The 25,917-nt window shown below is 43.0% G+C and overlaps 1 protein-coding gene across 1 annotated transcript in view; it reads left to right on the top strand.

Annotated features, from left to right (window-relative positions):
* The window catches only part of LOC141258110 (receptor-type tyrosine-protein phosphatase eta-like), a 228,931-nt gene that overhangs the window by 152,968 nt on the left and 50,046 nt on the right, over positions 1 to 25,917 (top strand). The window contains exon 5 of the mRNA XM_073673118.1: positions 13,217 to 13,474. Coding sequence (XP_073529219.1) covers positions 13,217 to 13,474 — 258 coding nt within the window. The remainder of the gene's footprint in view (positions 1 to 13,216; positions 13,475 to 25,917) is intronic.

Raw genomic sequence — 25,917 nt, 5'->3', positions numbered from 1 at the left:
ATGCTATGCCCAAAAGATTTTACTTCATTAGGTGCAGTAAAAAAATTGGTATTCTATACACAGGTGGTATATCTTGCAACACAGATAGGCTACTCCACTGACTAACACACTCTGCAATAGGCCAAAAAGGATTAGGCCAAATGCTGTGAAAAAAACTTGCACAGCACTGGCACAGACCTGCCTGGCAAAAACTGATAGGAACTGATGTAACCTAGTCCTGAAAAGGACTCCAATTACAATTAATCTTTACTCCCACAATCTATCTATTTAAGAGCACAGACCTGCCTGATAAAAGTCGTAGGAAATGCTGTAACCTAGTCCTTAAAAGGACTGCAATCACAACTATTCCCTACTCCCAAGCTATCTGTAGATTTGTGCGAAAATTGGCTTGAAATTAACAAGGTATAGCGCACACAGCAACAGCGGTGCCGTCTAACACGCAGCTGCAGCAGTGAGAAAATGGTGGCGACGGAGAAAATGGCTTGGTCTTATAGGGCAAGGACATGTGACATACACTGCCAATGACACATGCCCTTGCTTGTGTGAAAAAAAGCACTTCGCTCCGTGTGTGCGCTGCTGATAGGCTGACAGATTGCACCTCCCCACTGCAAATGCGGGAAAGAGAAAAAAAAATGGAGATCTTCATTGTTCCTGCAGAGATCCATCCCCTGCCCCTCCCCCCGCCCCGCTGTACACTCAAACTGCGTATTAACATTAATTTTCATCATTACTGAGAAAAAATCCAGTTATGATTTTGGTGCACGAACAGTTATCGAACATAACCTCGAACAGCCGAATTTTTCTCAAATTGTTCGTGTTCGCCGAACGGCTCGAACACCGCCCAAAACAGCTCGAATTTGAGATTGGCGAACAGTTCGAGTAGAACAACGCTCATCTCTAATAATAAGCTGCAGCTGCTCTGACTTGATCCATGAGAGGAACAAAGAGCTCCGGACACACAACTCCCAGTTTGGTGAACTAACTGGCATTTATTTTCCTTTACATACATTGTTACTTGCGCTTTATTCATTGTATTTTTGAGTACATTTTCTACATACATTTTTAATGCGTTTCAGCTGCGGAAATGCACAAAACAATTGTGTATTTTTACTGATTTTTCCACATCTAATGCAGTTCTATGGGGAAAATACACATATAAAATTCAGAGTACCTACAAGAGATACTGACACGTTGCAGATTTCAAAAACGTGCCGCAGGTCAGTTTGCGATGAATAAAAGAAGCCCAAAGTTTGCATGAGATTTCTATAAATCCCATCCACTGTATTGGAACTGTAAAACCCTGTATATTTTGCAAAATGAAAATAAGCAGTGTCAAAAACTCCCGGAAAACTCATCATGGAAACTTAACTTTAGAAGTTATTGTCCAAAGCTGTCAGCAAGATTTATTTTTTATTTTTTTTGCCATATTTCACTTAGAAATGTAAGTTCTTATATGGCCCTATTGTCAAAAAGGGAAAAAATATTTACTAGTATTTACTAATCAGTACATGTAAAAAGTGTCGCAATTGATGACATAGGACAAGTAGTCTCTAAAATTTTAGATTTTTTTTTTCTTCAACCACCAAACATAAAAAGTGAAAAAAAAGCTCCAAGGAGACATAGTTTGTGTTAAAATTATTAAGAAAATAGGCAGAAAATGGCACAATTAGCAGACATACATTTGGTATCAAGATTGTTAAATAGTCCAAATTGCACCAAATATATGAAGAAGCATGTGTTTTTAAGGGGAAAACTTTTAGAATGTACTAACAGACAATACTATGAAAGTGTATCAAATCTATTAGGATTTGGCTCTGCATACCGATTCAAATGGTTGCTACTTGACTTATGACATTTGCATTTTTGCAGTGAGACTATCTTCTTATCCCCTTTTCCTAATATTTTATTGAGAGAAGTGCATGAGACTCTTGTCACCACGTTGACTGCAAGTATACAATTCACATATTTTATATCTGATGACCACTTGAACTGCGTTACATGCTTTCATTATTCAGGATGCAGCACTGCTTGCCAAAAGTTTTTTCTTGGATGGAATACTCCTTTAATAAATTTGATGGAAATTGACAAACATTTTTTTCACTTATTATACTTATAGACTCAATTTAATGTAGATGTGGGCCACTGAGTTAAACATTGCTTTATTAAAATTAGTAACTATGTAATATACTTTAATGTGATGTATCGCTTCTTCCACAATGGCAGGAAACATCACTGCTACACTTATCACCACTACCTCTTTCTGGCTAAATTGGGATTTTAACATTGGTGAGAATACAACCTACAGCCTTTCTGTCTATGGAGAACCATCCAGCACCTGGACTGTGAATACTACAGCAATACAGATCACCAATCTGACATCTGGGAATTTCTACAACATTCAGATTTTTGCGTATAATAGATATACACTTTTATATGGTTATGTTGGTCAAATCAATTTGTACACACGTAAGTATTATTTGTTGTTTTCTTTCTTATTGTACTGATTGATAATATTTAAGTTTTAAGGTCAAACAAAACCGAAATTTATTGTATACAGCCAAAGGCGTAGCCAGGGGTTCAGCTCAAGGGGGAAACACATCTGAGTTGGCCCCTTACTGATAACCCTGATTACAACTATGGTGGCGCAGCCTAATCAGGGGTACAGGGGAACCTCAGCAGATGGCCGTGCCGTTACTGGAAAAAAATCCCTACAGAAAGATCAACACTGATATTACCACCATACAGTGACCATATAGTGGTAGATACCAGTGCTGCAGAACATATAAGAGATTACAATACAACTATAGATAGTGACTTACAGCTGACGTTCTTTCTGATGAAATCGTTCACTTTTCCCATCTTTTCCATTTGGCCCAGACTGACATGACAACTTCTCTAGCCAGGACTCGTCTGCAGAGATCACACACATTTTTCTCACATTTCTTGCCCCATCCCCATCTATTCCCAACCTACGCAAACTACTAATCCTATTGTCACCCCAATACTGAGCCGCTGCTGCCATTTGTCCCTATAAATGCATCTGCTGTGTGGTACAAAAACAGTGCTCCTCCTTCCGCCCCACACAGTAATGCCACCACTGTGCCCGTTACATAGTAAAATGTCTCCTTTGTGCCCTCTAGATGATAAAATTATCCCCTAGAAAGTCCACATTTTGCCCCTGGAAAGTAATAATGCCCCATGTGCACCTTTGACGGTCACAATACACTGAGTGCCTCTATAACAATAATGGTTCTTAAGTGTCCACTTAACATTTAATAATGTCCCCTGGGTCCCACCATACACCGTATGTTGGACCCACAGCTCCCCTATGCACAGTATGATGCCCCTACACCTCCCCTATACACAGTATGAAAAGCCCAGAGCTCCCCTATACACAGTATGATGCCCCTACACCTCCCCTATAAACAGTAAGATGAGCCCTCAAAGCTACTCAATACACAGAATTATGGTCTCACAGCTCCCTTATACACAGTATGATGGGCCCACAGCTCCCCTATATACAGTATGATGGGCCCACAGCTCCCCAAAACACAGCATAATGGTCCACACACTCTATTATGCTCTCCACAGTAGCACCCACACTACATAATAGCCCCACAGTAGCCTCCACACTGTTTACTTGTCCCCACAGTAGCCCCCATGCTGTATAATGGCCCTCACATTAGATGCCACACTATATAATGGCCCTTAAAGTAGTTCCTACAGTTTATGACCACCTCCCACAGTAGCTCCCACACTGTATAAAGGACCCACAGTAGTTCCCACATTGTATAATGGCCCCTATGGTTTATGACGGTCCTCCACAGTAGCTCCCACACTGTATAAAGGCTCCTAAATAGTATGATAGCCCCCATAGTAGCCTTCAAACTGTATAATGCCCTAGCATTAGCTCCCACACTGTATAATGGCCTGCACAATAGTCCCCACATCATATGTCGGCCCCCCAGGTAGTCCCCAAAAAATGAATAATAGCCCCGGCATTAGCTCCCTTGCTGTATAATGGCTCCTGCATTAGCTCCCACACTGTATAGTGGCCCCTACATTATTTCCCATGCTGTATCATGGCACCTACATTAGTATAATGGCCCAGCATTAGCTTTCACGCTGTATAATAACCCCCACCAGCAGAGTCTGGCTAAATGCGGGCACCGGGCAGGTTAATAATGCTATTAACCTGCAGGTTAACCTCATATCTGCAGGTTAATAGCTTTTTTTCTGGTGACAGGTTCCCTTTAATCACACAACATTTTCATGGTGTTTCAGTCCTTTTCACATATTATAAAAAAAAGTTTAGGAACTCCTTAAAAATGTTCCCCAGCAATTGAAAAAAAGAAAGAAAATGGCTTAAAAATGTTTAAAAAATAACTAAGTTGATATATTCCTCAATAGAAAAATGACAGCTAAAAAATAGCAAAAAAATAATAAAAATGAAAAGAAAAAGTGGGCTTTTATTAGCCTATGTGGAGCGGTGATATTTTGGTTACAAATAACCTTTCTCAAGCTGTGCCACATGGGCTAATAAAAGTCCAATTTTTCTTTGCATAATTTGGAGTGTTGCCTGGTTTTAATTTTTTGTTCATCTTTCCACTGGACAGTTGTTTGGAAGGCTCTTCACCCACCTTTTCATGTTATTGAGCTCTTAATTTTTTTTCTCTAGATAGATAGACAGACAGATAAAAGATAGATAGATTAGCCCTGCCAATAAAGCCTGTTTGATTTGATTTAGTTAGATAGATAGATAGATAGATACAGAGATAGATACAGAGATAGATAGATAGATAGATATAGAGATAGATACAGAGATAGATACAGAGATGGATAGATAGATACAGAGATAGATACATAGATAGATAGATACAGAGATAGATAGATACAGAGATAGATACAGAGATAGATAGATAGATACAGAGATAGATAGATAGATAGATACAGAGATAGATAGATAGATACAGAGAAAGATAGATAGATACAGAGATAGATAGATAGATAGATAGATACAGAGATAGCTAGATAGATAGATACAGAGATAGATACAGAGATAGATAGATAGAGAGATAGATACAGAGATAGATAGATAGATAGATAGATAGAGAGATAGATACAGAGATAGATAGATTGATAGATACAGAGATAGATGCAGAGATAGATAGATAGATAGATAGATACAGAGATAGATAGATACAGAGATAGCTAGATAGATAGATACAGAGAGAGACAGATAGATAGATAGATAGATAGATAGATAGATAGATAGATACAGAGATAGCTAGATAGATAGATAGATACAGAGAGAGACAGATAGATAGATAGATAGATAGATAGATAGATAGAGAGATAGATACAGGGATAGATAGATAGATACAGAGATAGATAGATAGATATGATATAGATAGATACAGAGATAGATAGATAGAGATAAATAGGTGATAGATAGATGATAGATACAGAGATAGATGATAGAGATAGATACAGAGATAGATGATAGTCATAGATACAGATAAATAGATAGATAGATAGATAGATAGATGCTAAAAATAATGAAAGCAGCACTTCCTACCTCCTTTTTTTTGGTAGTTCTGATCTGTAAGCCAGTAGTAGATCTAGAAATTTGCTGGAGCAGCCGATTGGTCAGATGTGCTGCACTCCTGATCTCCTTTCCCTCTGCTGATTGGCAGGCACTGGAAGCATGGAGGCAGAGCTACACAGTTTAGAGAGGTATGCAAATACCACCTTCCAAAGAAACCATGAGTGTGTACCTGTGTGCAGCTGTCTTATGATGATAGGAGTGCCTGGTGACGCCCCTGTCAGCTGTTATGTAGATCACAGGTTTAGACTGACCTGCAGTCTACAGAACAGAGAGCCGTAGTGCAGGGAGTTTGTGTCTCCCTGTACTCCCGTAGCGCTTAACTACAGGGTGGGCCATTTATATGGATACACCTAAATTAAATGGGAATGGTTGGTGATATCAGCTTCCTCTTTGTGGCACATTAGTATATGGGAGGGGGGAAACTTTTCCAGATGGGTGGTGACCATGGCGGCCATTTTGAAGTCGGACATTTTGGATCCAACTTTATTTTTTTCAATGGGAAGAGGGTCATGTGACACATCAAACTTATTGAGAATTTCATAAGAAAAACAAATTGAATAGGAAATAATTAATTATTTTAGCATATTGTCATTTCTGTTGAGACATGATTTTGAGGCACTTACTAATATAAAGGTATTTAAGGTCCAGCGATGTTCTCCTCCTTTGTGAAGTAATGCCTGCTTGTTAGTGCAGCCTTCCTCACATACTTCCCTGTACTCAAAATAGCATTAATAGAAGAGCATGTGATCAGATTATTACATCAGCCTCCTTAAATTGAAAAATAATGCACATGGGAAAAGCTTTTATTTAACTGGAGGAGGCTGATAGACAGTATTTATTTTGTGTTCCTCCGTTAGCAGCCATTTTGAAGACAGGAAAGCTGTACAATATGTGACTAGAGGAGCACTAAAATGTCTTCAGCAATTCACAAAGAGAGAGAACTTGGAATTTTTACTTATTAGTAAATGTAATGAAGGTTATGTTCCCAACACATTTGTTGTAAGTCAGAAGATATTTTTGCCAACCCTTTTAGTAATGTGACTTTCCAAAATATAATTCATTCTGGGATGCAATATTTATGGTGATAAGAATAACATTCTGCAACAGTGTTCAAAAGTATGAAAACCATTATACCCTCCATTATGAGTCAATGAGATTTCAGATTTTCTGAATTCTGCAATAAATGAATTACACAGTGGATATAAAAAGTATACAAACAGTGCCAGGTTTTACTCATGTAAACACAGCCCCAAAGCAAAATGCTACACCATGCTTCACTGTGGGTGGGGTGTCTTATGGTGATGCACCAAAAATACCTTTTGAAATTATAGCCAAAAAGTTCAACCCCAGTCTCATCAGAAATAACATGTTTTCCCACATGCTTTTAGCATACATGATGTAGGTGTTCAATAAACATAGAAGGGCTTGGATGTTTTTCTTTGTAAGAAAAGGCTTCCATCTTGCCACCCTCCCTCACAGGCGAGACACAAAAGATTGTTGTCACATGCAGTATACAAGCAGTGCTTCCCACAGAATTCCTGTAGCTCCTTTAATGTTGCCGTAGGCCTCTTTTCTGCTTCCCAGGCAATTTTCTTCTTGTTTTTTCATCAATTTTTGAGGGATGTTTAATTCTAGGAAATGTCACTCTTGTGTCAAATTTAAGACATTTCTTGATGACCAACTTCACAGTGTTCATATAATGCCTTGGAAATAATTGTTGTACCCTTCTCCTTACTGATAACTTTCAGCAATGAGATCCCTTTGCTGTGTTCAAAGCTGTTTACAGACCAAAGCTTTTTCTGTAAAATGCAATTATGAAAATGTCAGGAAAATTTTACAAGAATAGCTAAACTTTATATGTGGTTAATCCGAATCACTTTAAATGGTGGCAACTGTGTACTGACTACTATTTAACTTGAGTATACATGTGATTAGCTAATTCTGAACACCCCCAATTATAAGAACGTGTTCTTACTTATGCAATCATATTATTTTGCTTGTTATTTTTATTTCTCCCTCAAAATGATTAGCCTGTTTTTCAATAAATTTGTATAGAACATGGGTCACATTAAAGTTGGAAAAACTTATTAAGTTCTTCTTGTTATGATTTTTTTACATGACAAAAACCTGGCATTTTAACAGGTGTGTAGACTTTTTATATACGCTGTAGCTGTTATGACTGCACTATGAATAATAGTCATGATGCTAGTGTAAAAGTAACAGATTAGATATTTTTTCTCTTTATACTAATCACAGATCCTAGCATGGTTGCAAATGTCCAAATTACCAATATCTTCACCAACTCTATGAATATATCCTGGCTCCCTCCTCACAGCAATTACAGTCACTATCTCATTGAAGTGACAGGAGATACTTACAAGATTGAGACAACAACTTCAAAGTTGCTCCTGGTCAATGGCTTAACACCTGGAAGCCAATATAAAGTTACCATTACAGCAGTTACTGGAGCAGATGTATTTGGAGATTCTACAGAAAACATTGTTTTTACCAGTGAGTATATGATAAGCATACGTTTTCAATAAAGAAGTTTAATGTTATACACTATTGTGGTTCTCCATTCGTGGGGTCACGGGGAATCATGGCCACACAATGCATAGAGGGCCAGAGGAGCAGAGAAGTGTCCACAGTAACAACAGCATCATACATACACACCAGAGTTGACCCCCATTTTTCTGTAGCATGCCAGGGCACGGAAAATGGAGTCCCTCGCGCATGACTACTGCCCCGGGCATGTTTACAGATGTTGCCCAGACCACAGGCAGCATGAATTAGAGCCTTGCTGCATGATTGCAGACAGATATGTTTTCAAAATGGGGCAGTACGAGAAGGCCCTTGTTGCGGAATTATTTAAAAAATTCCCATATGAAAACGCTGGCGGCAGAGGTCACAGTTTGTTGGACAACTAAGGAGGACAGGCAAGAGAGACACAACTTCAATCCAGCAGAGGCAGAGGAACACTGGCAAACTTCTGGACAGTTTTCTCAGACCCTCCCATCACACAAGCCCTGATGTGCGGGGTACTCTCCCAAGGAGGGAAAAGTTGTGGAAGATGCTGAGGGAGTACCTTGCCGACCGTACCAACATCCTCCGTGATTACTCTGTGCTTTTTAATTATTGGGTATCCAAGCTGGATACGTCGCATGAACTGGCTCTCTATGCCTTGGAGCTCGTGGCCTGCCCTACTGCTAGCGTTTTGTCAGAGCGGGTTTTTAGTGCCGCCGGTGGAATTATAACGATAGGCGCATCCGCCTGTCAACTGAAAATGCTGACAGGCTGACTCTTATAAAAATGAACAAGGGCTAGATTGGGCCAAACTTCTCAACACCACCGAATGATAGCAGCATAACATAAACTCAAATACAGTCTTTTTTTTATGGAGGTCTAACTCTATTCCCATGCACCTCTGTCTTCACACCCAGACATGGGTATACGCTTCCTGATTTTGTCTATTTGCTATTGTCCTCCTCCTTCTCCGCATCCTCATCCTCCACCACCATATGTACCATATCAACATAACTACGTCTCTTGCAAGGGACATTGAAGTTCCTCCAAATTTTTGGCAGCCGTTGCTTCACTGCATAGGCAAACAGTATGGGAGACCTACTTCCTAATAATGGGAACATTGTTTTCAGGAGGCCCTCCGACCTCTACGTCTCTTGCAAGGGGCATTGGAGTTCCTCCAAATTTTTGGCAGCCGTTGCTTCACAACATAGGCAAACAGTATAGGAGACCCACTTCCTAATAATGGGACCATTGTTTTCAGGAGGCCCTGGAAACAATTAAATGAATGAGTTAAAATGGCAGCCATACGGTGAGACTCTGGAGGGATGAACCACTTTTTGCCTCCTGAAGCGCAGATTTTCTTAGAATAGTTTGCAGATTCCATATACAGAGCCACTTTGAGCCCCTCTCAAGTGACCTTATTTTGGAAATTATACCCTTTTTTGAATTTATCTACTGGTGTAGTGACGATTTTGACTCCATGGGTGTTTTCCTGAAACAAGTAGCAGTGGATGATGCAGTGACCAGTATGTTGTAGTGACCAGTACGTTGTTCCCAGCTCATGCTTCTGGAGACACACACCTGTAATTTAGACGGGCTCCCATCACTACAGAAATGGTAAACATGTGGATTCTACATGTGGTATTGGCACACTGGATCTCAGAAGGGAGGGGCACATTTTGATTTGGGAGTGCAGAATTCACTGGATGACTTTTGGATTGTGAGTAGCCATTGCGCTTTTTCAGAGCCTTTGTGCTATCAGTAACGCGGAAGCCCCTATATTTCCATTAACAGATGAAATACCTGAGTGAGGGCTTGCTTTTTTGTGAATGGAGTTGAAGCTTTTATTGGGAACATTTTGCATAACATTTGGGATCACATTTATCCAGCGCTCTACGCTGAGCCCTTATGTCAGGGTTTCCATCTAAATCTCCGAATGACGTAATTCAGGTGACATGCCTGACTGGTACATTCACTATAATGATGCAGCAGAGTTACTCTGGACTCTGTCTGGCCTCTGTTCAGCGTTGCCCTTCTTTTTAGAAGTGTACAAAACTGTGGCTGACATTGCTTTTATGCATGCCTAAAAAGATGGACATCGCCGGATCACAGGTCAGACAACATCCACAGTGCCTCAATCTGCCTCATTAGAGGAAACCTTCCGCCAGGGATTCCGTCTCAATCACCTATTTCATGGATTTACATGGAAATCCCTGTGTAAGAGCTAAGTGTAGAGCGCAGGATAAATGTGAGCCGAGCATTACTGCAATGTTTGTGAGGCAGAATGAACTAATCAACAGCAGGCCAAGAATTTGTTCTACTTATTTTTTATGTCGTTCCTCGTGTGGTATAAGTGATTAGGCAACTTTATTCTTTGGGTCGGTTACAGCAATATCAGATTTACATCGGGCTTTTATGTTTGGCAGCTGTCACACACTAAAAGATACATTTTATTGCAAAAACTGCATCGCCATATTTTGATAGCTATAATTTTTCCATATTTCGTCTTACAGTCATGTGATGGCTTGTTTTTTACAGGATGAGTTGACGTTTTTATTGGGACTATTTTCGGACAAATTGTATCTTTTGATCACTTTCTATTCTGATTTTTGGGAGGCAGAATGAACAAAAATCAGCAATTCAGGAATTGTTTTTTGGGGATTTATTTTATGCCGTTTCATGTGTGGTAAAATTGATAAAGCAGCATTATTCTTCGGGTCAGTACGATTACAGAGATACCACATTTATATTGTTTTTTATATTTTAGCGCTTTTACACAATAAAAACTATTTTATAGAAAGAATAATTATTTTTGCATCAATTTATTCTGAGAGCTGTACCTTTTCTTATTTTTCGACTGACGGAGCTGCATGGCAGCTTGTTTTTTGCGGGACAAGAAGATGGTTTCAGCGATACCATTTTTATTTACATTCGTGTTTTTGATCGCATTTCATTCCACTTTTTGTTCAGCGGTATGATGATAAAGCATCATTTTTTGCCTAGTTTTTCAATTATTTTTTTTATGATATTCACTGACGGGGTTAACTAGTGGGACAGTTTTATAGGTCGTTCTGGATGCGGTGATACCAAATATGTGTACTTTTTCTTTTTTACACAGATAAATGTATTCATTGGATTAATATTTTTTCTTTTTTTTTGTTCTTTATTTTGTGATTTTTTTTAAATATTTTTAATAATTTTTATTAACTTTTTTTATTGTCCTACTATGGGACATCAACTTTCCCTACCCTGATCGCTGATCTAATACTCTGCAGTGCTTCTGCACTGCAGAGCATCAGATCAGCATCTGACATGCAGAGAGGAGGCGTCTCAGCACCTGCTCTCTGAGCAGACGCTGACAAGCCACCTTCCTGAAGGAACTTAAAGGCCCCTGTGGCCATTTTGGGACCGGGGGTCATCATGCAGACCAACAGCACAACGCGATAGCCCACTCCCTCTGCGATGTCCCGCGATGTAGCTGTCACTATTGACAGCGGAATCACAGGGGTTAAACACCCGCAATTGGTGCTAGCAGGTTTCAGCTCCCACATAGAGATGACACCCGCATTCGATTGCAGAGGCGCTTAGCGTGAGCCCGCATGATCATGGTGCCATATATATGGGATTTGCGGGAGCATAAATCATGTCGAGAAGAGGTTAAAGGGAACCTGTCACTAGGTAAAAACTCTATTAACCTGAAGATATGGGGTTAATCTACAGCAGGATAATAGCGTTACTAACATGCCCACACTTAGCCGAACGCTGCTGGGATAAAATTTACTTTTTTTCCCCCCAGCAGCATTCTGGTGTCAGTCATGGGGGTGGCGTTGGTGCATGTTCAGTCACCACTGAGTATACTGAGCTGCAGCTGTAACTGTGCTCCTGGCTCTGACTGACAGCAGGCCCTAATGCTGCACCGGTGCCAGTCGTAATGGCCGGGGGCAAGGTTACAGTCCCCGCTCTGTATACTCGGAGCGGTGACTGAATCCGCACCTGTGCCACCCCCGTGACTGAAACTGGAATGCTGCCAGGGGGGAAAATAAAGGTCATTTTCTCCCAGCAGCGTTCAGCTAAGTGCAGGTGCCGGGCAGGATGGTAACACTATTAACCTGCAGCTTCACCCCATATCTACAGGTTAATAGCATTTTCTCTGGTGACAGGTTTGCTTTAAAAGATTTGGCGAGTACTGCACTGAACGTTATAGTTCACCAATTCCCAATCAGGCCAATTTTCCCCATTCCTGTCCAGGCACATTTCTAGCTTTTTTCACACTTGCGCTTTTAAAGGCTCTAAAAAATGTACTTATTCATATATAAAATAATTTTTGCATCTATTTTTTCTCAACACATGAATTTTTACGTCATTTTTATATTCCTTTTTTTATGCTGATAGAGGGAAAATATGAAGATAAAAACTAAATTCATGTCTATTTTTAATATTTTTTTTAAAGTTTTTTTCTTTTATGACTACAATGAATTTTTATAATCATTTCAAATTGTGTTCCTCTTTCCGTAGAGATTATTTTTATAAACTGGACATTTTTTTTTTCAATGGGGGATGGGCTAAAAACTGTGATTCAGACTGAAGGAGCCATTTTTTTTTAAAGTTGGTTTTATTTATTTATTCTCATGCTTTAAATATTTTTTCATCTATTTTGTTCACTGTACCCTTCATAACTCATAGGTCTTATAAGGCCTTTAAGGGGCATTTGATCATATTAATACATTTGGTTTATTGCTGATTTCGCCTGGAACTGGGTCTGGTATATTAGCCACAGTTACAGCAGAAAATGAGACTCTTCTCTGTGTTTGGGTTTTTAATAACCCAGCAGCTCATATTTTCACCCTAAACCCAAAGATAACATGATTTCTGTGTCCAGTTAGCACATGTTCAGCACTGTATATAAATAATAAATATGAAATGTTATAATCTTCCATGATCACTGTTTGATCTATTATTTATAAGATATATATATATATATATATATATACATATGCAGTATATATGTAACCTGCTTCACACATTGATACTGAGTATATTGCTCTTCATATGTGAGTAATGTTTTTGTATTTTTTTTATCTTAAGGACCAGAAAAGGTGAAGAATCTGACAATTCTTAGTATCACTGACACGTCTGTATCTCTGAGCTGGCTGCCGCCAGATGGAAGAACAAGTTCTTATCTCATACAGATCCAGGGAGATGAAAAATACAATAAAACCACTACACTAACTGACTTTACAGTGCAAGACCTAATACCTGGGACTCAGTACACCTTCCTGGTCTCATCCTTAACTGGCTACGATACAGTACAGGGAGACAACGTATCAACATCAAATTACACAAGTAAGCCTCCGCTACAGCTGGATAAATGGTTTATCATATGTTCTATCACCTTTAGGACTGAAAAAATTGATAATTCTGAGTTTTAGCTGCTTTGAGTAAAGGAACTGGGGCACAGTCCCCTGGTGCTTCACAATAGCGACATGGCTGTAAATGGCTAAAGTTAAGAAAATGGATATAGAAATACTTACAATTAAGCCTCGGCCCCACTATCAGTATCTGGTCAGTATTCAGTCAGTTTTTTTTTCTCCGGAATGGGAGCTAAAACCAGGAGTGGGTGATAAATGCAGAATTGGTGACTTGTTTCTATTATACCTTTTCTCTGATTGTTCCTCAACTGGTTTGGGCTCCCAATCATGAGAAAAAATACTGACCGAATACTGATAGTGGGGCCGTGGCCTTAGAATCTAGATTTTCTCAACAGCTTAGGGACCAGACAGTTTTAAGTTTTTGTGCTTGAATTTTTTTCCCTTACCTTTTTAGCAAAGTCTTAACCTTCTTATTTTTCTGTCGACAAAACCCTGGGAAGGATTGTTTTCCACTGGTCAAGTTGTAGCTTTGAATACCATTAATTTTAATCTACACTTCTTAACATTGAAATTCCAACACCAATAAGGAAAAGTAATAGAATTATGGAAAATACAGCAAAATGTAATAAGCAAATGATAAGAAAATAAAAACAAATTTTTCAAATAGCTTGACTCAGTATAGAGTATGAATTAGTGATGAGCGAGCATACTCGGCTGTGTAGGGAGAGGTGCTGCTGAGCTAGGGAGAGATTTGGTTGTGTATTAGGTAGTGTAGGGAGAAAACAAGTACATTACACATATCCATCTCAACAAACAGTCCTTCTGAGGACTATTCCATCTGCAGAATATCAGGCAGGCAGTGTATATAAGCAGGCAGGCAGTGTATATAGCAGACTGCAATGCATACAGCACAAGAGGCTCCATTCCAGTTCTGCCTTCTGCTGCTGTAAGACATTTCTAGACAAAGGCCAAGGTCTCAGGGGCCAGGAATAATTGTTTTTGGATCTTAATCCTCATTATTTGCTTAAAAAGCCATCCAGAGAACACAATTTTTCTGTGTAATTTGCTTGTTGACACTGCAGAATATAGCCAGGTCCTTTCCATATTACAGCGCTAAAAATCCAGCTATTTAAAACTGTGGTTTGTCCGTCACGCGGATCACATATAATTGCGCTGAAAATACTGCCATTTTTGGCCTCCATTGAAATTTTTTTTCAGTGTGTCAGCAAAGTTTTTGACACCAGTTTGCTGTTCAAAATAGTTACCTACAGGCCAGGTATTTAAAATTGTGGTTTCGCCGTCACACGGATTACATATAACTTCGCTCCAAATTCAGCCATTTGAAGTGAGCGTGGAAGATATTGTCTTCCCATTTAAAATGGGCAAGGCGCGTGGCAAGGGACAGGGAACTGGACGTGATGGTGCATGCAGAGGCCGAGGCCGTGGACAAGCTGAAATTGTGTCACAACAAACACCCACATCTTCTCGCCCCGACCTTCCTGTCCTAAATCCTAGGGAACCACAGCACACCACTATTGAACCCAGAGCAGTGTCAAAAGGTTGTTGGTTGGAGAGTGGATAATGCTTCCAGTCACATTGCCACCACCACCACCCTGTCTTCCACACGGTCAAGTCTCAGTAGCCGTGAGTCTCGACTGCATATTCATCACCCTGATCCTCCTTCCTCCCACCATGCAGAGTGCAGAGACAACTGATCCCACACTTGGACACTCTGAAGAGCTGTTCACTTTTCCATTTATAGATTCAGGCTTCTCGCCCGGTCCACTTGAAGCGGGGCAAGAGGAGATCGCATGTAGCGATGCTCAAATATTTGAGCAGCCACGGTCACACGAAGGTGACGATGGGAAAGTGTCACAAGAGGTGGATGATCATGAGAACCAATTGCCAGAAAGTCAGGAGGAGGACCAGGGTGCAGAAGTGGAAGACAAGGTGGTGGATGATATAGTAACTGACCCAACCTGGCAGGAGGACATGCAGAGTGAGGACCGCAGCACACAGGGGGAGGGAGGCAGAGCACCCCAAGAGGAAGGAAGAAGCAGTGTGGTGGCCGCAGACAGGAGGCAGGCAACCTTTTCCCGTAACACCAACACGAATGAAGTTGCCAGTACAACTATTAGGTCTTCCCGAGTCTGGTTGTTTTTTAAAGACTCTGCCGATAACCCCAAAAAGGTCATTTGCACCACCTGCCAGGCCAGCATCAGCAGGGGTGGCAAAACTACCAGCCTGACCACCAGCAGCATGATCAGGCACATGGCAGCAAAGCACCCAACTTTGTGGGCTGAACCCCAGGGTACAGGAACAGTGTCTGCCGGTGGCACCACTGCTTCTTCCGCTGTTGTGCATGCAAGCCAATCCCCTGTCCATGGTGCATGCAAAGATGCCTCCTGCCCTGCACCTGTCGTTGCACACTCTCAAGTAGCAGCATCAGGAAGCACGTCCACGTCCCTGTCCCAGCACAGCGTTCAGTTGTCCATACCCCAGTCCTTGGAACGCAAGCGCAAATACGCAGTCAACGCCCCACAGGCCACACTACTAAATTCCCACATTTCACGACTGCTTGCACTCAAAATGTTGCCTTTTAGACTCGTGGAGACGGAAGCATTCCGCAACCTAATGGCGGCGGTCGTCCCTCGGTACTCGGTCCCCAGCCGCCACTATTTCTCCTGATGTGCCGTCCACCCAATTACACAAGTACGTGTCCCAAAACATTAGCAGTGCCCTCAACAACGCAGTTACCGGGAAAGTCCACCTAACCACGGACACGTGCACAAGTGCTTGTGGGCAGGGACGGTACATCTCGCTGACGGCACACTGGGTTAACATAGTGGAAGCCGGGACCCAGTCGGACCTTGGGACGGAACACATCCTCCCGACATCAAGGATTGCGGGCCCTAGGTCAATCAGGGTTGACCTCATAGTCTACAGCTTCTGCACCTCATCTTCCTCAGCTTCCTCCTCTTCAGCCTCCATCTCCGAAATGACCACATCAGTCACAAGCTGGAAGCACTGCCTCGGCCAAGCGGCAACAGGCTGTGCTGAAGCTAGTATGCTTAGGTGACAAACCGCAAATGCTGAAGAGTTGTGGACAGCTCTGAAAGAGCAGGCAGATCTGTGGCTCACACCGCTGAACCTAAAGCCAGGCATGGTCGTGTGTGACAATGGCCGGAACCTGGTGGTGGCAAGGAGGTCGGGGCGAGCTCACACACGTACCATGCCTGGCCCATGTGCTTAACCTCGTGGTTCAGTGGTTTTTCAAATCCTACCCGGAGCTGCCAGATCTGCTTGCTAAAGTACGCCACCTGTGTGCCCATTTTAGAAAGTCACCTACAGCTTCCGCCGCCCTTGCCGTGTTTCAGCAGTGTTTGCTGCTTCCGGCTCACAGACTGGTGTGTGATGTCCCCACGCGTTGGAACTCTATACTGCTGATGTTGGGAAGGATTTGTGAGCAGAAGAGGGCAGTTGTTGAGTACCAGCGTCAACAAGGCCGTCGGTATTTAGTTCAGATTCCACACATAAGACCTCAGGAGTAGACATGGATGTCAGACATATGTGCCATCTTCCAAAACTTTGAGGACTCCACCAAGTTGGTGAGCGGCGATGACGCCATAATTGGCATCACCATCCCACTTCTCTGTCTTCTGAAACACTCTCTGCTCACAATCAAAGAGGATGCATTGCAGGCGGAGCACGATGAGATGGAGCAAGGAACCATACAGGGTGATTACACACAGCCCAGCCTCATCTCATCCCAATGTGGATTGGGTGACAATGAAGAAGAGGAGTAGGAGGAAGAAGAACAGGAGCTAGCTACCGGCACAACTGTCATACTGTTATGCTGGCGTGTCCTTTAATAAAATAAAATAAAACTTAAAGGACACGTCAGAGTCCACCGGACTGCAGAGGAGCTTCAGCAGCTGAGTCCCAGAGGAATATTCAGCTAAGCACAGAGAAAGAAATAAACTAGTGTGTTAAGTGCACACACAAGTAGTAACTAAAAAGGTACAATGCTGGGAGTTAGCAACACTCCAGAAACAAAACTAATAAACTTCTGTACTGCAAGACACCGCTGTGTAGAGCAGGAAAGATTTGGCAGCATGAAAACGCCTGAGCACTAGACAGCGGCGTATAGAGCTGCAGATAGCTCCAGGCCAGGAAAGGCCTGGAACCTAAGTTCCTAAAGAGGTGGAGGATCTCTGCAGCACCCAACACATGGGTGGAAAAGCGACAGTGTGACCACACATACAATGGCGGAGCCCTGGAATGCTGGATCGGTAGCGAGGACGCCTCCGTGGCGTGGACACCAACAGGTGTACCGACACGGTAGAGCCTGCTGCTCACAGCATTCCCCAGCCCTAATTGATGGCTAGGATGACTAGGGAGCACACAGCAGGAACCGTTGACAATGACTCTCACACATTGCATTTACTGACAGAGACGTCACCCCAGGTTAGAAAGAGATAGACTAGGCCCGAAGTGGAGCCCATGGAGCCCTTAAATACACTAGAGACAGCCCCAGCCCCCCAGGACAACCAACCACGCCGTGCCACACAGCAGGGGGCGTGGCTTAGTGGCACATGACCGCAAGAGGACGTGGCTTAGTGGCACATGAGGCACATGACTGCAAGGGGCGTGGCTTAGCGACGCATGAGCAGAAAGGCAGAAACCACACTTAGAATCCCTAGAATGGAACCTAATTGCTGACAATTACTGACCAGCAGGAAAGGGCCTGACCGGACGCCACGAGAAAGCCCTTCTCCTGCGTACCGGCCTAACATTACCCCAATCTCTAGGGCCCCCCCCCCCCCGGAATTACGGATACACTCAAAAGCGGCAATAAGATCCGGAGCCTTGATATTGTCTACCGGCTCCCAAGTCCTAACCTCCGGACCGTAATCCCGCCAGTCCAAAAAATAAAACTTCTTGCCCCTAACCACCTTAAAAGCAATGATTTCATTCACCTCAAAGTCATCCTGTGCAGATTCCGATTCAGCCAGAAAGGAACCAGAGAATTCATTGAGAGTAACTGGCTTGAGTAAAGAAGCATGGAAGGTGTTAGAAATTCGCCAAGCGGCCGACAATTTCAGCCGATAGGCCGCATCAGCCACTTTGGCCAAGATTTTAAATGGCCCCTAATACCGGGGAGCAAATTTAGTCGAAACTTCCCGGAGGCGAATATTGCGTGCAGGAAGCCACACCAAGTCCCCAGGAGCATAACTTGGAGCAGGACGCCAATGCCTATCGGCCGTGACCCTCATATGCTCCTTAGAAGCACGCAAAGACTCCTGTGTCTGATCCCAGATATCCCTGGCATTATTTGCCCAATCCTCCACAGCGGGAAGAGGATTAGTACCAGGTACGGTCATTGGGACCCGAGGATGTTGTCCGAAATTCATCAAGAATGGCGTCTGCCCCGTAGAATCTGCCACAGAGTTGTTTAAGGCAAACTCCACCCAGGGTAGCAACGATGCCCAAGAATCATGGCGGGCAGACACAAAATGTCGCAAATAAGTTGCCAATGTCTGATTAGTCCTCTCAACCAAACCGTTAGTTTGGGGATGATACGAGGAGGAAAAGCACAACTCGATTTGTAAGAGGCGGCAAAAGTCTCGCCAAAATCTAGAGGCGAACTGAGGACCCCGGTCAGACACAATCCGATCAGGCATACCATGCAAGCGGAAAATATGGGCAACAAACAATTGAGCAAGCTCTCGGGAAGATGGAAGACCAGGCACAGGAATCAGGTGGGACATCTTAGAGAAGTAGTCCGTAACCACCCAAATCAGCCTGTTACCCTGTGAAAGCGGCAAATCCGTGATAAAATCCATCACAATCATCTCCCACGGCCTATCAGCCACGGGAGGAGGCATAAGAAGCCCCGCCGGCCATTCCCTAGACGGCTTATTTCGCGCACAAAAGACGCAGGCGGCGACAAAATGGGAGATATCAGTAGACATTTTGGGCCACCAATAGGACAGAGAAATTAACTCTTTGGTCTGTTTGTCCCCAAAGTGCCCTCCAATCTTGGAGGAGTGACCCCAATGGAGAACCTCTTGCCTACAAGATTCCGGCACAAAGGTCCTCCCAGGCGGAAGTCCCTGCAAGGTGACAGGGTACACAGAGAGTAAACTCTCGGATGGGACAATAATCCGCGGTTCCGACTCTTCACCCAGGGGGTCAAAAGAGCGAGACAGGGCATCTGCCTGAGGATTCCTCTCACCAGGCACAAAATGGAGAGAGAAGTGAAATCGAGAGAAGAACAAGAACCACCTTGCCTGTCTGGGATTTAAGCGCTGTGCCGTCTGAAGGTACAAAAGATTTTTGTGGTCAGTGTACACATGAAAAGGATGGATCGCACCCTCCAGCAGGTGCCTCCATTCCTCAAAGGCCAGTTTCATCGCGAGCAATTCCCTATCACCAATCGAATAATTCCGCTCAGCTGAGGAAAAGGATTTAGAGAAAAAGAAACAGACTCTTTTTCTACCCTGAGCATTCTTCTGGTACAGTACCGCTCCTGCGCCGACAGAAGAAGCATCTATCACCAAAAAGAACGGTTTGGAATTGTCAGGACGGTGCAAGATAGGTGTTAGAACCTTGCTCTTAGGTTTTTTTTTCCTTTGCTGGTCACATGACCTTGTTGGCCTATTTAAGCCTGCTCCGCCCTTCTGGCTTTGCTGGACTTCATTGTATAACTACTTTCTAGCTAGCCTGTGCTCTGTATCTTACTCTGTTAGTTTGCTTGGTCTACGGACCTCTATGTTCTATATATTTTGTTTGTTCTTCTGTCTGCTACTATTTCTGTTAGGAGGTGTCCCATATTCCTCCCAGTCCTTAGTACTTGTAGGGATTCCTTCCCCACATCTATAGGTCTCCGTACAGACTAGCTTAGGACTTTAGCAGGTCTGATCGCAGGATCAGGTTCCCTGTTACATGGTAGGGATTCAGCTGAGTTCTATCGTAGGGACAGATCTCCTCTCTTTCCTTAGCTCTGGTAGCAGAACATAACAGTAAGTCCAGCCTGCAAATTCTCTAAGGAAAGATTTTTCTGTTCCATCATGGTGTCGGTTCAGGATTTGGCTCATCGCCTGCAGGGACTCTCTCTGGAGGTGGCCGAGCTCCGTCAGCACGTGAGTAACTGTCCTGGAGCACATTTCTTGGAGCCTAAGGTATGTTTGCCGGATTTATTTTTTGGTGAACATCGAGAATTTTTTTCATTTAAAAATGCTTGCTTATTGTATTTTCGTTAGAGACCCAAGTCCTCTGGGGATGAATCCCAGCGCATAGGGTTCATAATGTCACTTTTGCGCAAAGAGCCTCAGGAGTGGGCCTTTTCTTTGCAACCTAGTGATACATGCTTCAGATCAGTGGATAGTTTTTTTTCTGCTTTGGGACTATTATATGATGATCCTGACCGTGTTGCATCAGCTGAGACTGAGTTGAGACGTTTGAAACAGGGATCAGGTAATGTGGAAAAATATTGTACTCATTTCCGTCGTTGGTCAACTCAAATAGGGTGGAACGATTCTGCTCTGAAAAGTCTATTTCTTGCTGGGCTCAGTGAAAGGGTTAAAGACCTGCTAATTGCTTATCCTACACCTGAAGATTTGCAACAGGCTATGCAATTAGCTATACGGGTGGATAGGAGACTGCGTGCAAGGGTTAATGAGAGCAAATCCTCTGCTATATCAGTTTCTGGTTATGAGAATGTGTGTACTAACAGTGGTGAACCGATGGAGATTGGATCGGTGGCACCTCGCTCTCAAGAAAAAGACCGTCGATTTTCTGAAGGCTTGTGTTTCTATTGCGGAAAATCTGGTCATTTGATTAAAGGCTGTGAGCTTCGTATGAAGAAAGAAAAAAAAAATGGTCAGTCATGCCCGTATTGCCTGTTTAAATTCCAAGGGTGTATTTTTAGCTGCTTCCACGATTGCTCAGGAAAAATTAATGGAATTTCGGGTGTTTGTTGATTGTGGGTCTACTCTGAATGTAATTGATGGGGGATTCTTGGAAAGACTCAATTTAAAACCCGAACCTTTATCATCCCCCATTGCTGTGGTTTCTGTGGATGGTTCCCCTTTGAAGAATATTACTCTCAAGGTCTGTGAATTTCCTCTCACTATTAATGGTGTTCACCATGAGAAATTGGATTTGGTAGTTTTGAATAACTTGCCTTCTCCAGTAATATTGGGATTGCCCTGGTTAAAATTTCACAATCCTGTACTGGATTGGTCTACCAATGAAATTAAATCCTGGAGCCATAAATGTTATGACAAGTGTTGTAACGGGCGTATTGCAGCTTTGGATAGGGGAGAATTGCCTGTTCCTATTCAGGATTTTTGGAGAGTTTTTTCTGAGAAGGAATCGCAGGTTTTGCCTCCCCATAGAGACTATGATTGTTCTATTGAATTTGTCCCTGGAGCGACTCTTCCTAAAAGTCGTTTATTTAACCTTACTATTCCTGAGAGGAAGGCTTTGGAGGAATACATACAGACAAGTTTGGCCGCCGGTCACATTAGGCCCTCTAAGTCTCCTGTGGCGGTTGGATTTTTTTTTGTAAAAAAAAAGGACGGCGGTTTACGTCCTTGTCTGGATTTTCGTGAGATTAACAAAATTACTGTACGCAATCCTTACCCACTGCCATTGATTCCTGATCTGTTTAACCAGTTAATGGGGGCCAAGTGGTTCTCTAAAATTGACCTTAAGGGGGCATACAATCTGTTGCGCATGAAGGAGGGTGATGAATGAAAGACTGCTTTTAACACTTCTGTGGGTCATTTTGAGAATCTGGTTATGCCTTTTGGTCTTACTAATGCTCCTGCATTTTTTCAGAATCTTATTAATGACATCCTGAGACCTTTGATCGGCAAAAATGTGGTTGTGTATTTGGATGACATTTTGATTTATTCGCCGGATCTAGAGTCTCATTGGCGGAGCGTACGTGAGGTATTACAGTTATTAATGGACAATTCGCTTTTTGCTAAGCTGGAGAAATGTGAGTTCGCTGTACAGAGAATTAGTTTTTTGGGCTACATTGTCTCCAGTGAGGGTTTTGAGATGGACCCGGTTAAAGTTCAAGCTGTGCAGGAATGGCCTAGGCCTATTGGTTTGAAATCGATACAGAGGTTTTTAGGTTTCGCCAATTATTACAGAAAATTCATAAAAAAAATTTATAGTATTGTCAAACCTCTGACCGATCTCACCAGGAAAGGTGCTGATGCGGTTCAGTGGTCTTCTGAGGCCATTGAAGCTTTTGTGTATCTCAAGGAGAGGTTCACCTCTGCTCCCATCCTTATGCAGCCTGATGTGACTAAGCCGTTTTTGGTTGAGGTTGATGCTTCCTCTGTGGGGGTTGGCGCAGTATTGTCTCAGGATAACGGGGATGGATTACATCCCTGTGCCTTTTTTTCAAAAACATTTTCGGAGACTGAACTGAATTACGATATTGGTAATCGGGAATTATTGGCTATTAAACTCGCATTTGAACACTGGCGTCACTTCTTGGAAGGTGCGGAATTTCCCGTTCAGGTTCTTACGGATCATAAAAATCTGATATATCTTGATGCTGCCAAGCGCCTGAATGCCCGTCAGGCTAGGTGGGCACTGTTTTTCTCGCGGTTTAATTTCTCCGTTACTTACATCCCTGGTACTAAGAATGTTAAGGCGGATGCCTTGTCTCGCAGTTTTTCTCCCATAGTCGGTGCTGAGAAAGAGAAGAACATTTTACAAGAAGGTGTTGTGATAGCCGCTTTGGACTCCGTTTTGGAAGATGAGATTCTTAAAGCACAGGAGAATGCCCCATCTAACACTCCCCATGGGAGGTTGTTTATGCCTGGGACCTTTAGGAGAGATTTATTTGTTGAGTGTCACGAATCTCGGTTGGCAGGTCATCCCGGAATCTCTGAGACCAAGAGACTGGTGGGTCGCAGTTTTTGGTGGCCTGGATGGCAGAAGGAAGTCATTAAGTGGGTGCGTCAATGTACTATATGTGCTAGATCTAAGTCCTCACATACTCCTGCTGCGGGGTTGCTTTGTCCTTTGGAGGTTCCCAGTGCTCCTTGGACACATTTGGCTATGGACTTTATAACTGACCTTCCCCCCTCTGAGGGTTTTACTGTCATCTGGGTGGTCGTGGACCGTTTTAGCAAGATGTGTCACTTGGTTCCCTTTGTCAAACTGCCCTGCGCTAAAACTCTCGCTAAGGCCTTTGTCAAGGAAATTGTCAGACTTCATGGCGTTCCTACTGACATTGTTTCTGATAGGGGTCCTCAGTTCGTGGCTCGTTTTTGGCGTGCCTTTTGTGACAGGTTGGGAGTTCATTTATCGCTCTCGTCCGGATATCATCCTGAATCTAATGGCCAGAAAGAAAGGAAAAACCAGGATGTTGAGCAGTTCTTGCGTTGTTTTGTGGCAGACAATCAAGAGGGGTGGTCTGAGTTTCTGCCACTTGCTGAATTTTCTCTGAACAATCATACATCTTCATCTGCTGGTTGTTCGCCTTTTTTTTGTTGTTCTGGGAGACATCCGTCGTTTGGGTCGTTCTCCAAGTTGGGATCTGCCGTGCCTGAGGAGGAGAATTTTTCCGGTGATTTGGAGAGAGTTTGGACGGATGTGCGTGGTAATCTTCAGGAGGCCAACAGAAAATCTAAGGACTACTTTGATAGGAAACGACAGGAGGTTTTGTTCGCTGTTGGTGACATGGTTTGGTTGTCCTCTAGGAATCTGCGGTTGAGGATTCCTTCTAAGAAATTGGGTCCCAAGTTTGTAGGGCCCTTTAAGGTGCTTCAGGTTGTCAACCAATCTGCTGTTAGGTTGGAGGTTCCTACCTCCTGGAGAATTAATCCGGTATTTCATGTCTCTCTGTTGAAAAAGCTGTTGTATCGGATTGTGACGCCTCTGCCTCTGTTCCTCCGGTGGTGGAGGACGGGGAATATGAAATTTCTCGCATCCTTAACTCTAGACTGTATAGAGGTAGTTTGCAGTATCTTGTGGCCTGGAAAGGTTTCGGACCCGAGGATAACTCTTGGGTGAGGTCGGATGATGTTTCCGCGTCCAGACTTATCAGAGCGTTTCACAGGAGATTTCCTGATAAGCCTGGTCCTAGGGGATCCGGAGGATCCTCTTAGAAGGGGGGGTACTGTTAGAACCTTGCTCTTAGGTTTTTTTTCCCTTTGCTGGTCACATGACCTTGTTGGCCTATTTAAGCCTGCTCCGCCCTTCTGGCTTTGCTGGACTTCATTGTATAACTACTTTCTAGCTAGCCTGTGCTCTGTATCTTACTCTGTTAGTTTGCTTGGTCTACGGACCTCTATGTTCTATATATTTTGTTTGTTCTTCTGTCTGCTACTATTTCTGTTAGGAGGTGTCCCATATTCCTCCCAGTCCTTAGTACTTGTAGGGATTCCTTCCCCACATCTATAGGTCTCCGTACAGACTAGCTTAGGACTTTAGCAGGTCTGATCGCAGGATCAGGTTCCCTGTTACATGGTAGGGATTCAGCTGAGTTCTATCGTAGGGACAGATCTCCTCTCTTTCCTTAGCTCTGGTAGCAGAACATAACAGTAAGTCCAGCCTGCAAATTCTCTAAGGAAAGATTTTTCTGTTCCATCATGGTGTCGGTTCAGGATTTGGCTCATCGCCTGCAGGGACTCTCTCTGGAGGTGGCCGAGCTCCGTCAGCACGTGAGTAACTGTCCTGGAGCACATTTCTTGGAGCCTAAGGTATGTTTGCCGGATTTATTTTTTGGTGAACATCGAGAATTTTTTTCATTTAAAAATGCTTGCTTATTGTATTTTCGTTAGAGACCCAAGTCCTCTGGGGATGAATCCCAGCGCATAGGGTTCATAATGTCACTTTTGCGCAAAGAGCCTCAGGAGTGGGCCTTTTCTTTGCAACCTAGTGATACATGCTTCAGATCAGTGGATAGTTTTTTTTCTGCTTTGGGACTATTATATGATGATCCTGACCGTGTTGCATCAGCTGAGACTGAGTTGAGACGTTTGAAACAGGGATCAGGTAATGTGGAAAAATATTGTACTCATTTCCGTCGTTGGTCTACTCAAATAGGGTGGAACGATTCTGCTCTGAAAAGTCTATTTCTTGCTGGGCTCAGTGAAAGGGTTAAAGATCTGCTAATTGCTTATCCTACACCTGAAGATTTGCAACAGGCTATGCAATTAGCTATACGGGTGGATAGGAGACTGCGTGCAAGGGTTAATGAGAGCAAATCCTCTGCTATGTCAGTTTCTGGTTATGAGAATGTGTGTACTAACAGTGGTGAACCGATGGAGATTGGATCGGTGGCACCTCGCTCTCAAGAAAAAGACCGTCGATTTTCTGAAGGCTTGTGTTTCTATTGCGGAAAATCTGGTCATTTGATTAAAGGCTGTGAGCTTCGTATGA

Source organism: Phyllobates terribilis, unplaced genomic scaffold (genome assembly GCF_046119375.1).
Source record: "Phyllobates terribilis strain yellow unplaced genomic scaffold, ASM4611937v1 Scaffold_3__8_contigs__length_932513732, whole genome shotgun sequence".
Classification (NCBI taxonomy): domain Eukaryota; kingdom Metazoa; phylum Chordata; class Amphibia; order Anura; family Dendrobatidae; genus Phyllobates; species Phyllobates terribilis.
This window is presented reverse-complemented; position numbering and strand designations above follow the sequence as displayed.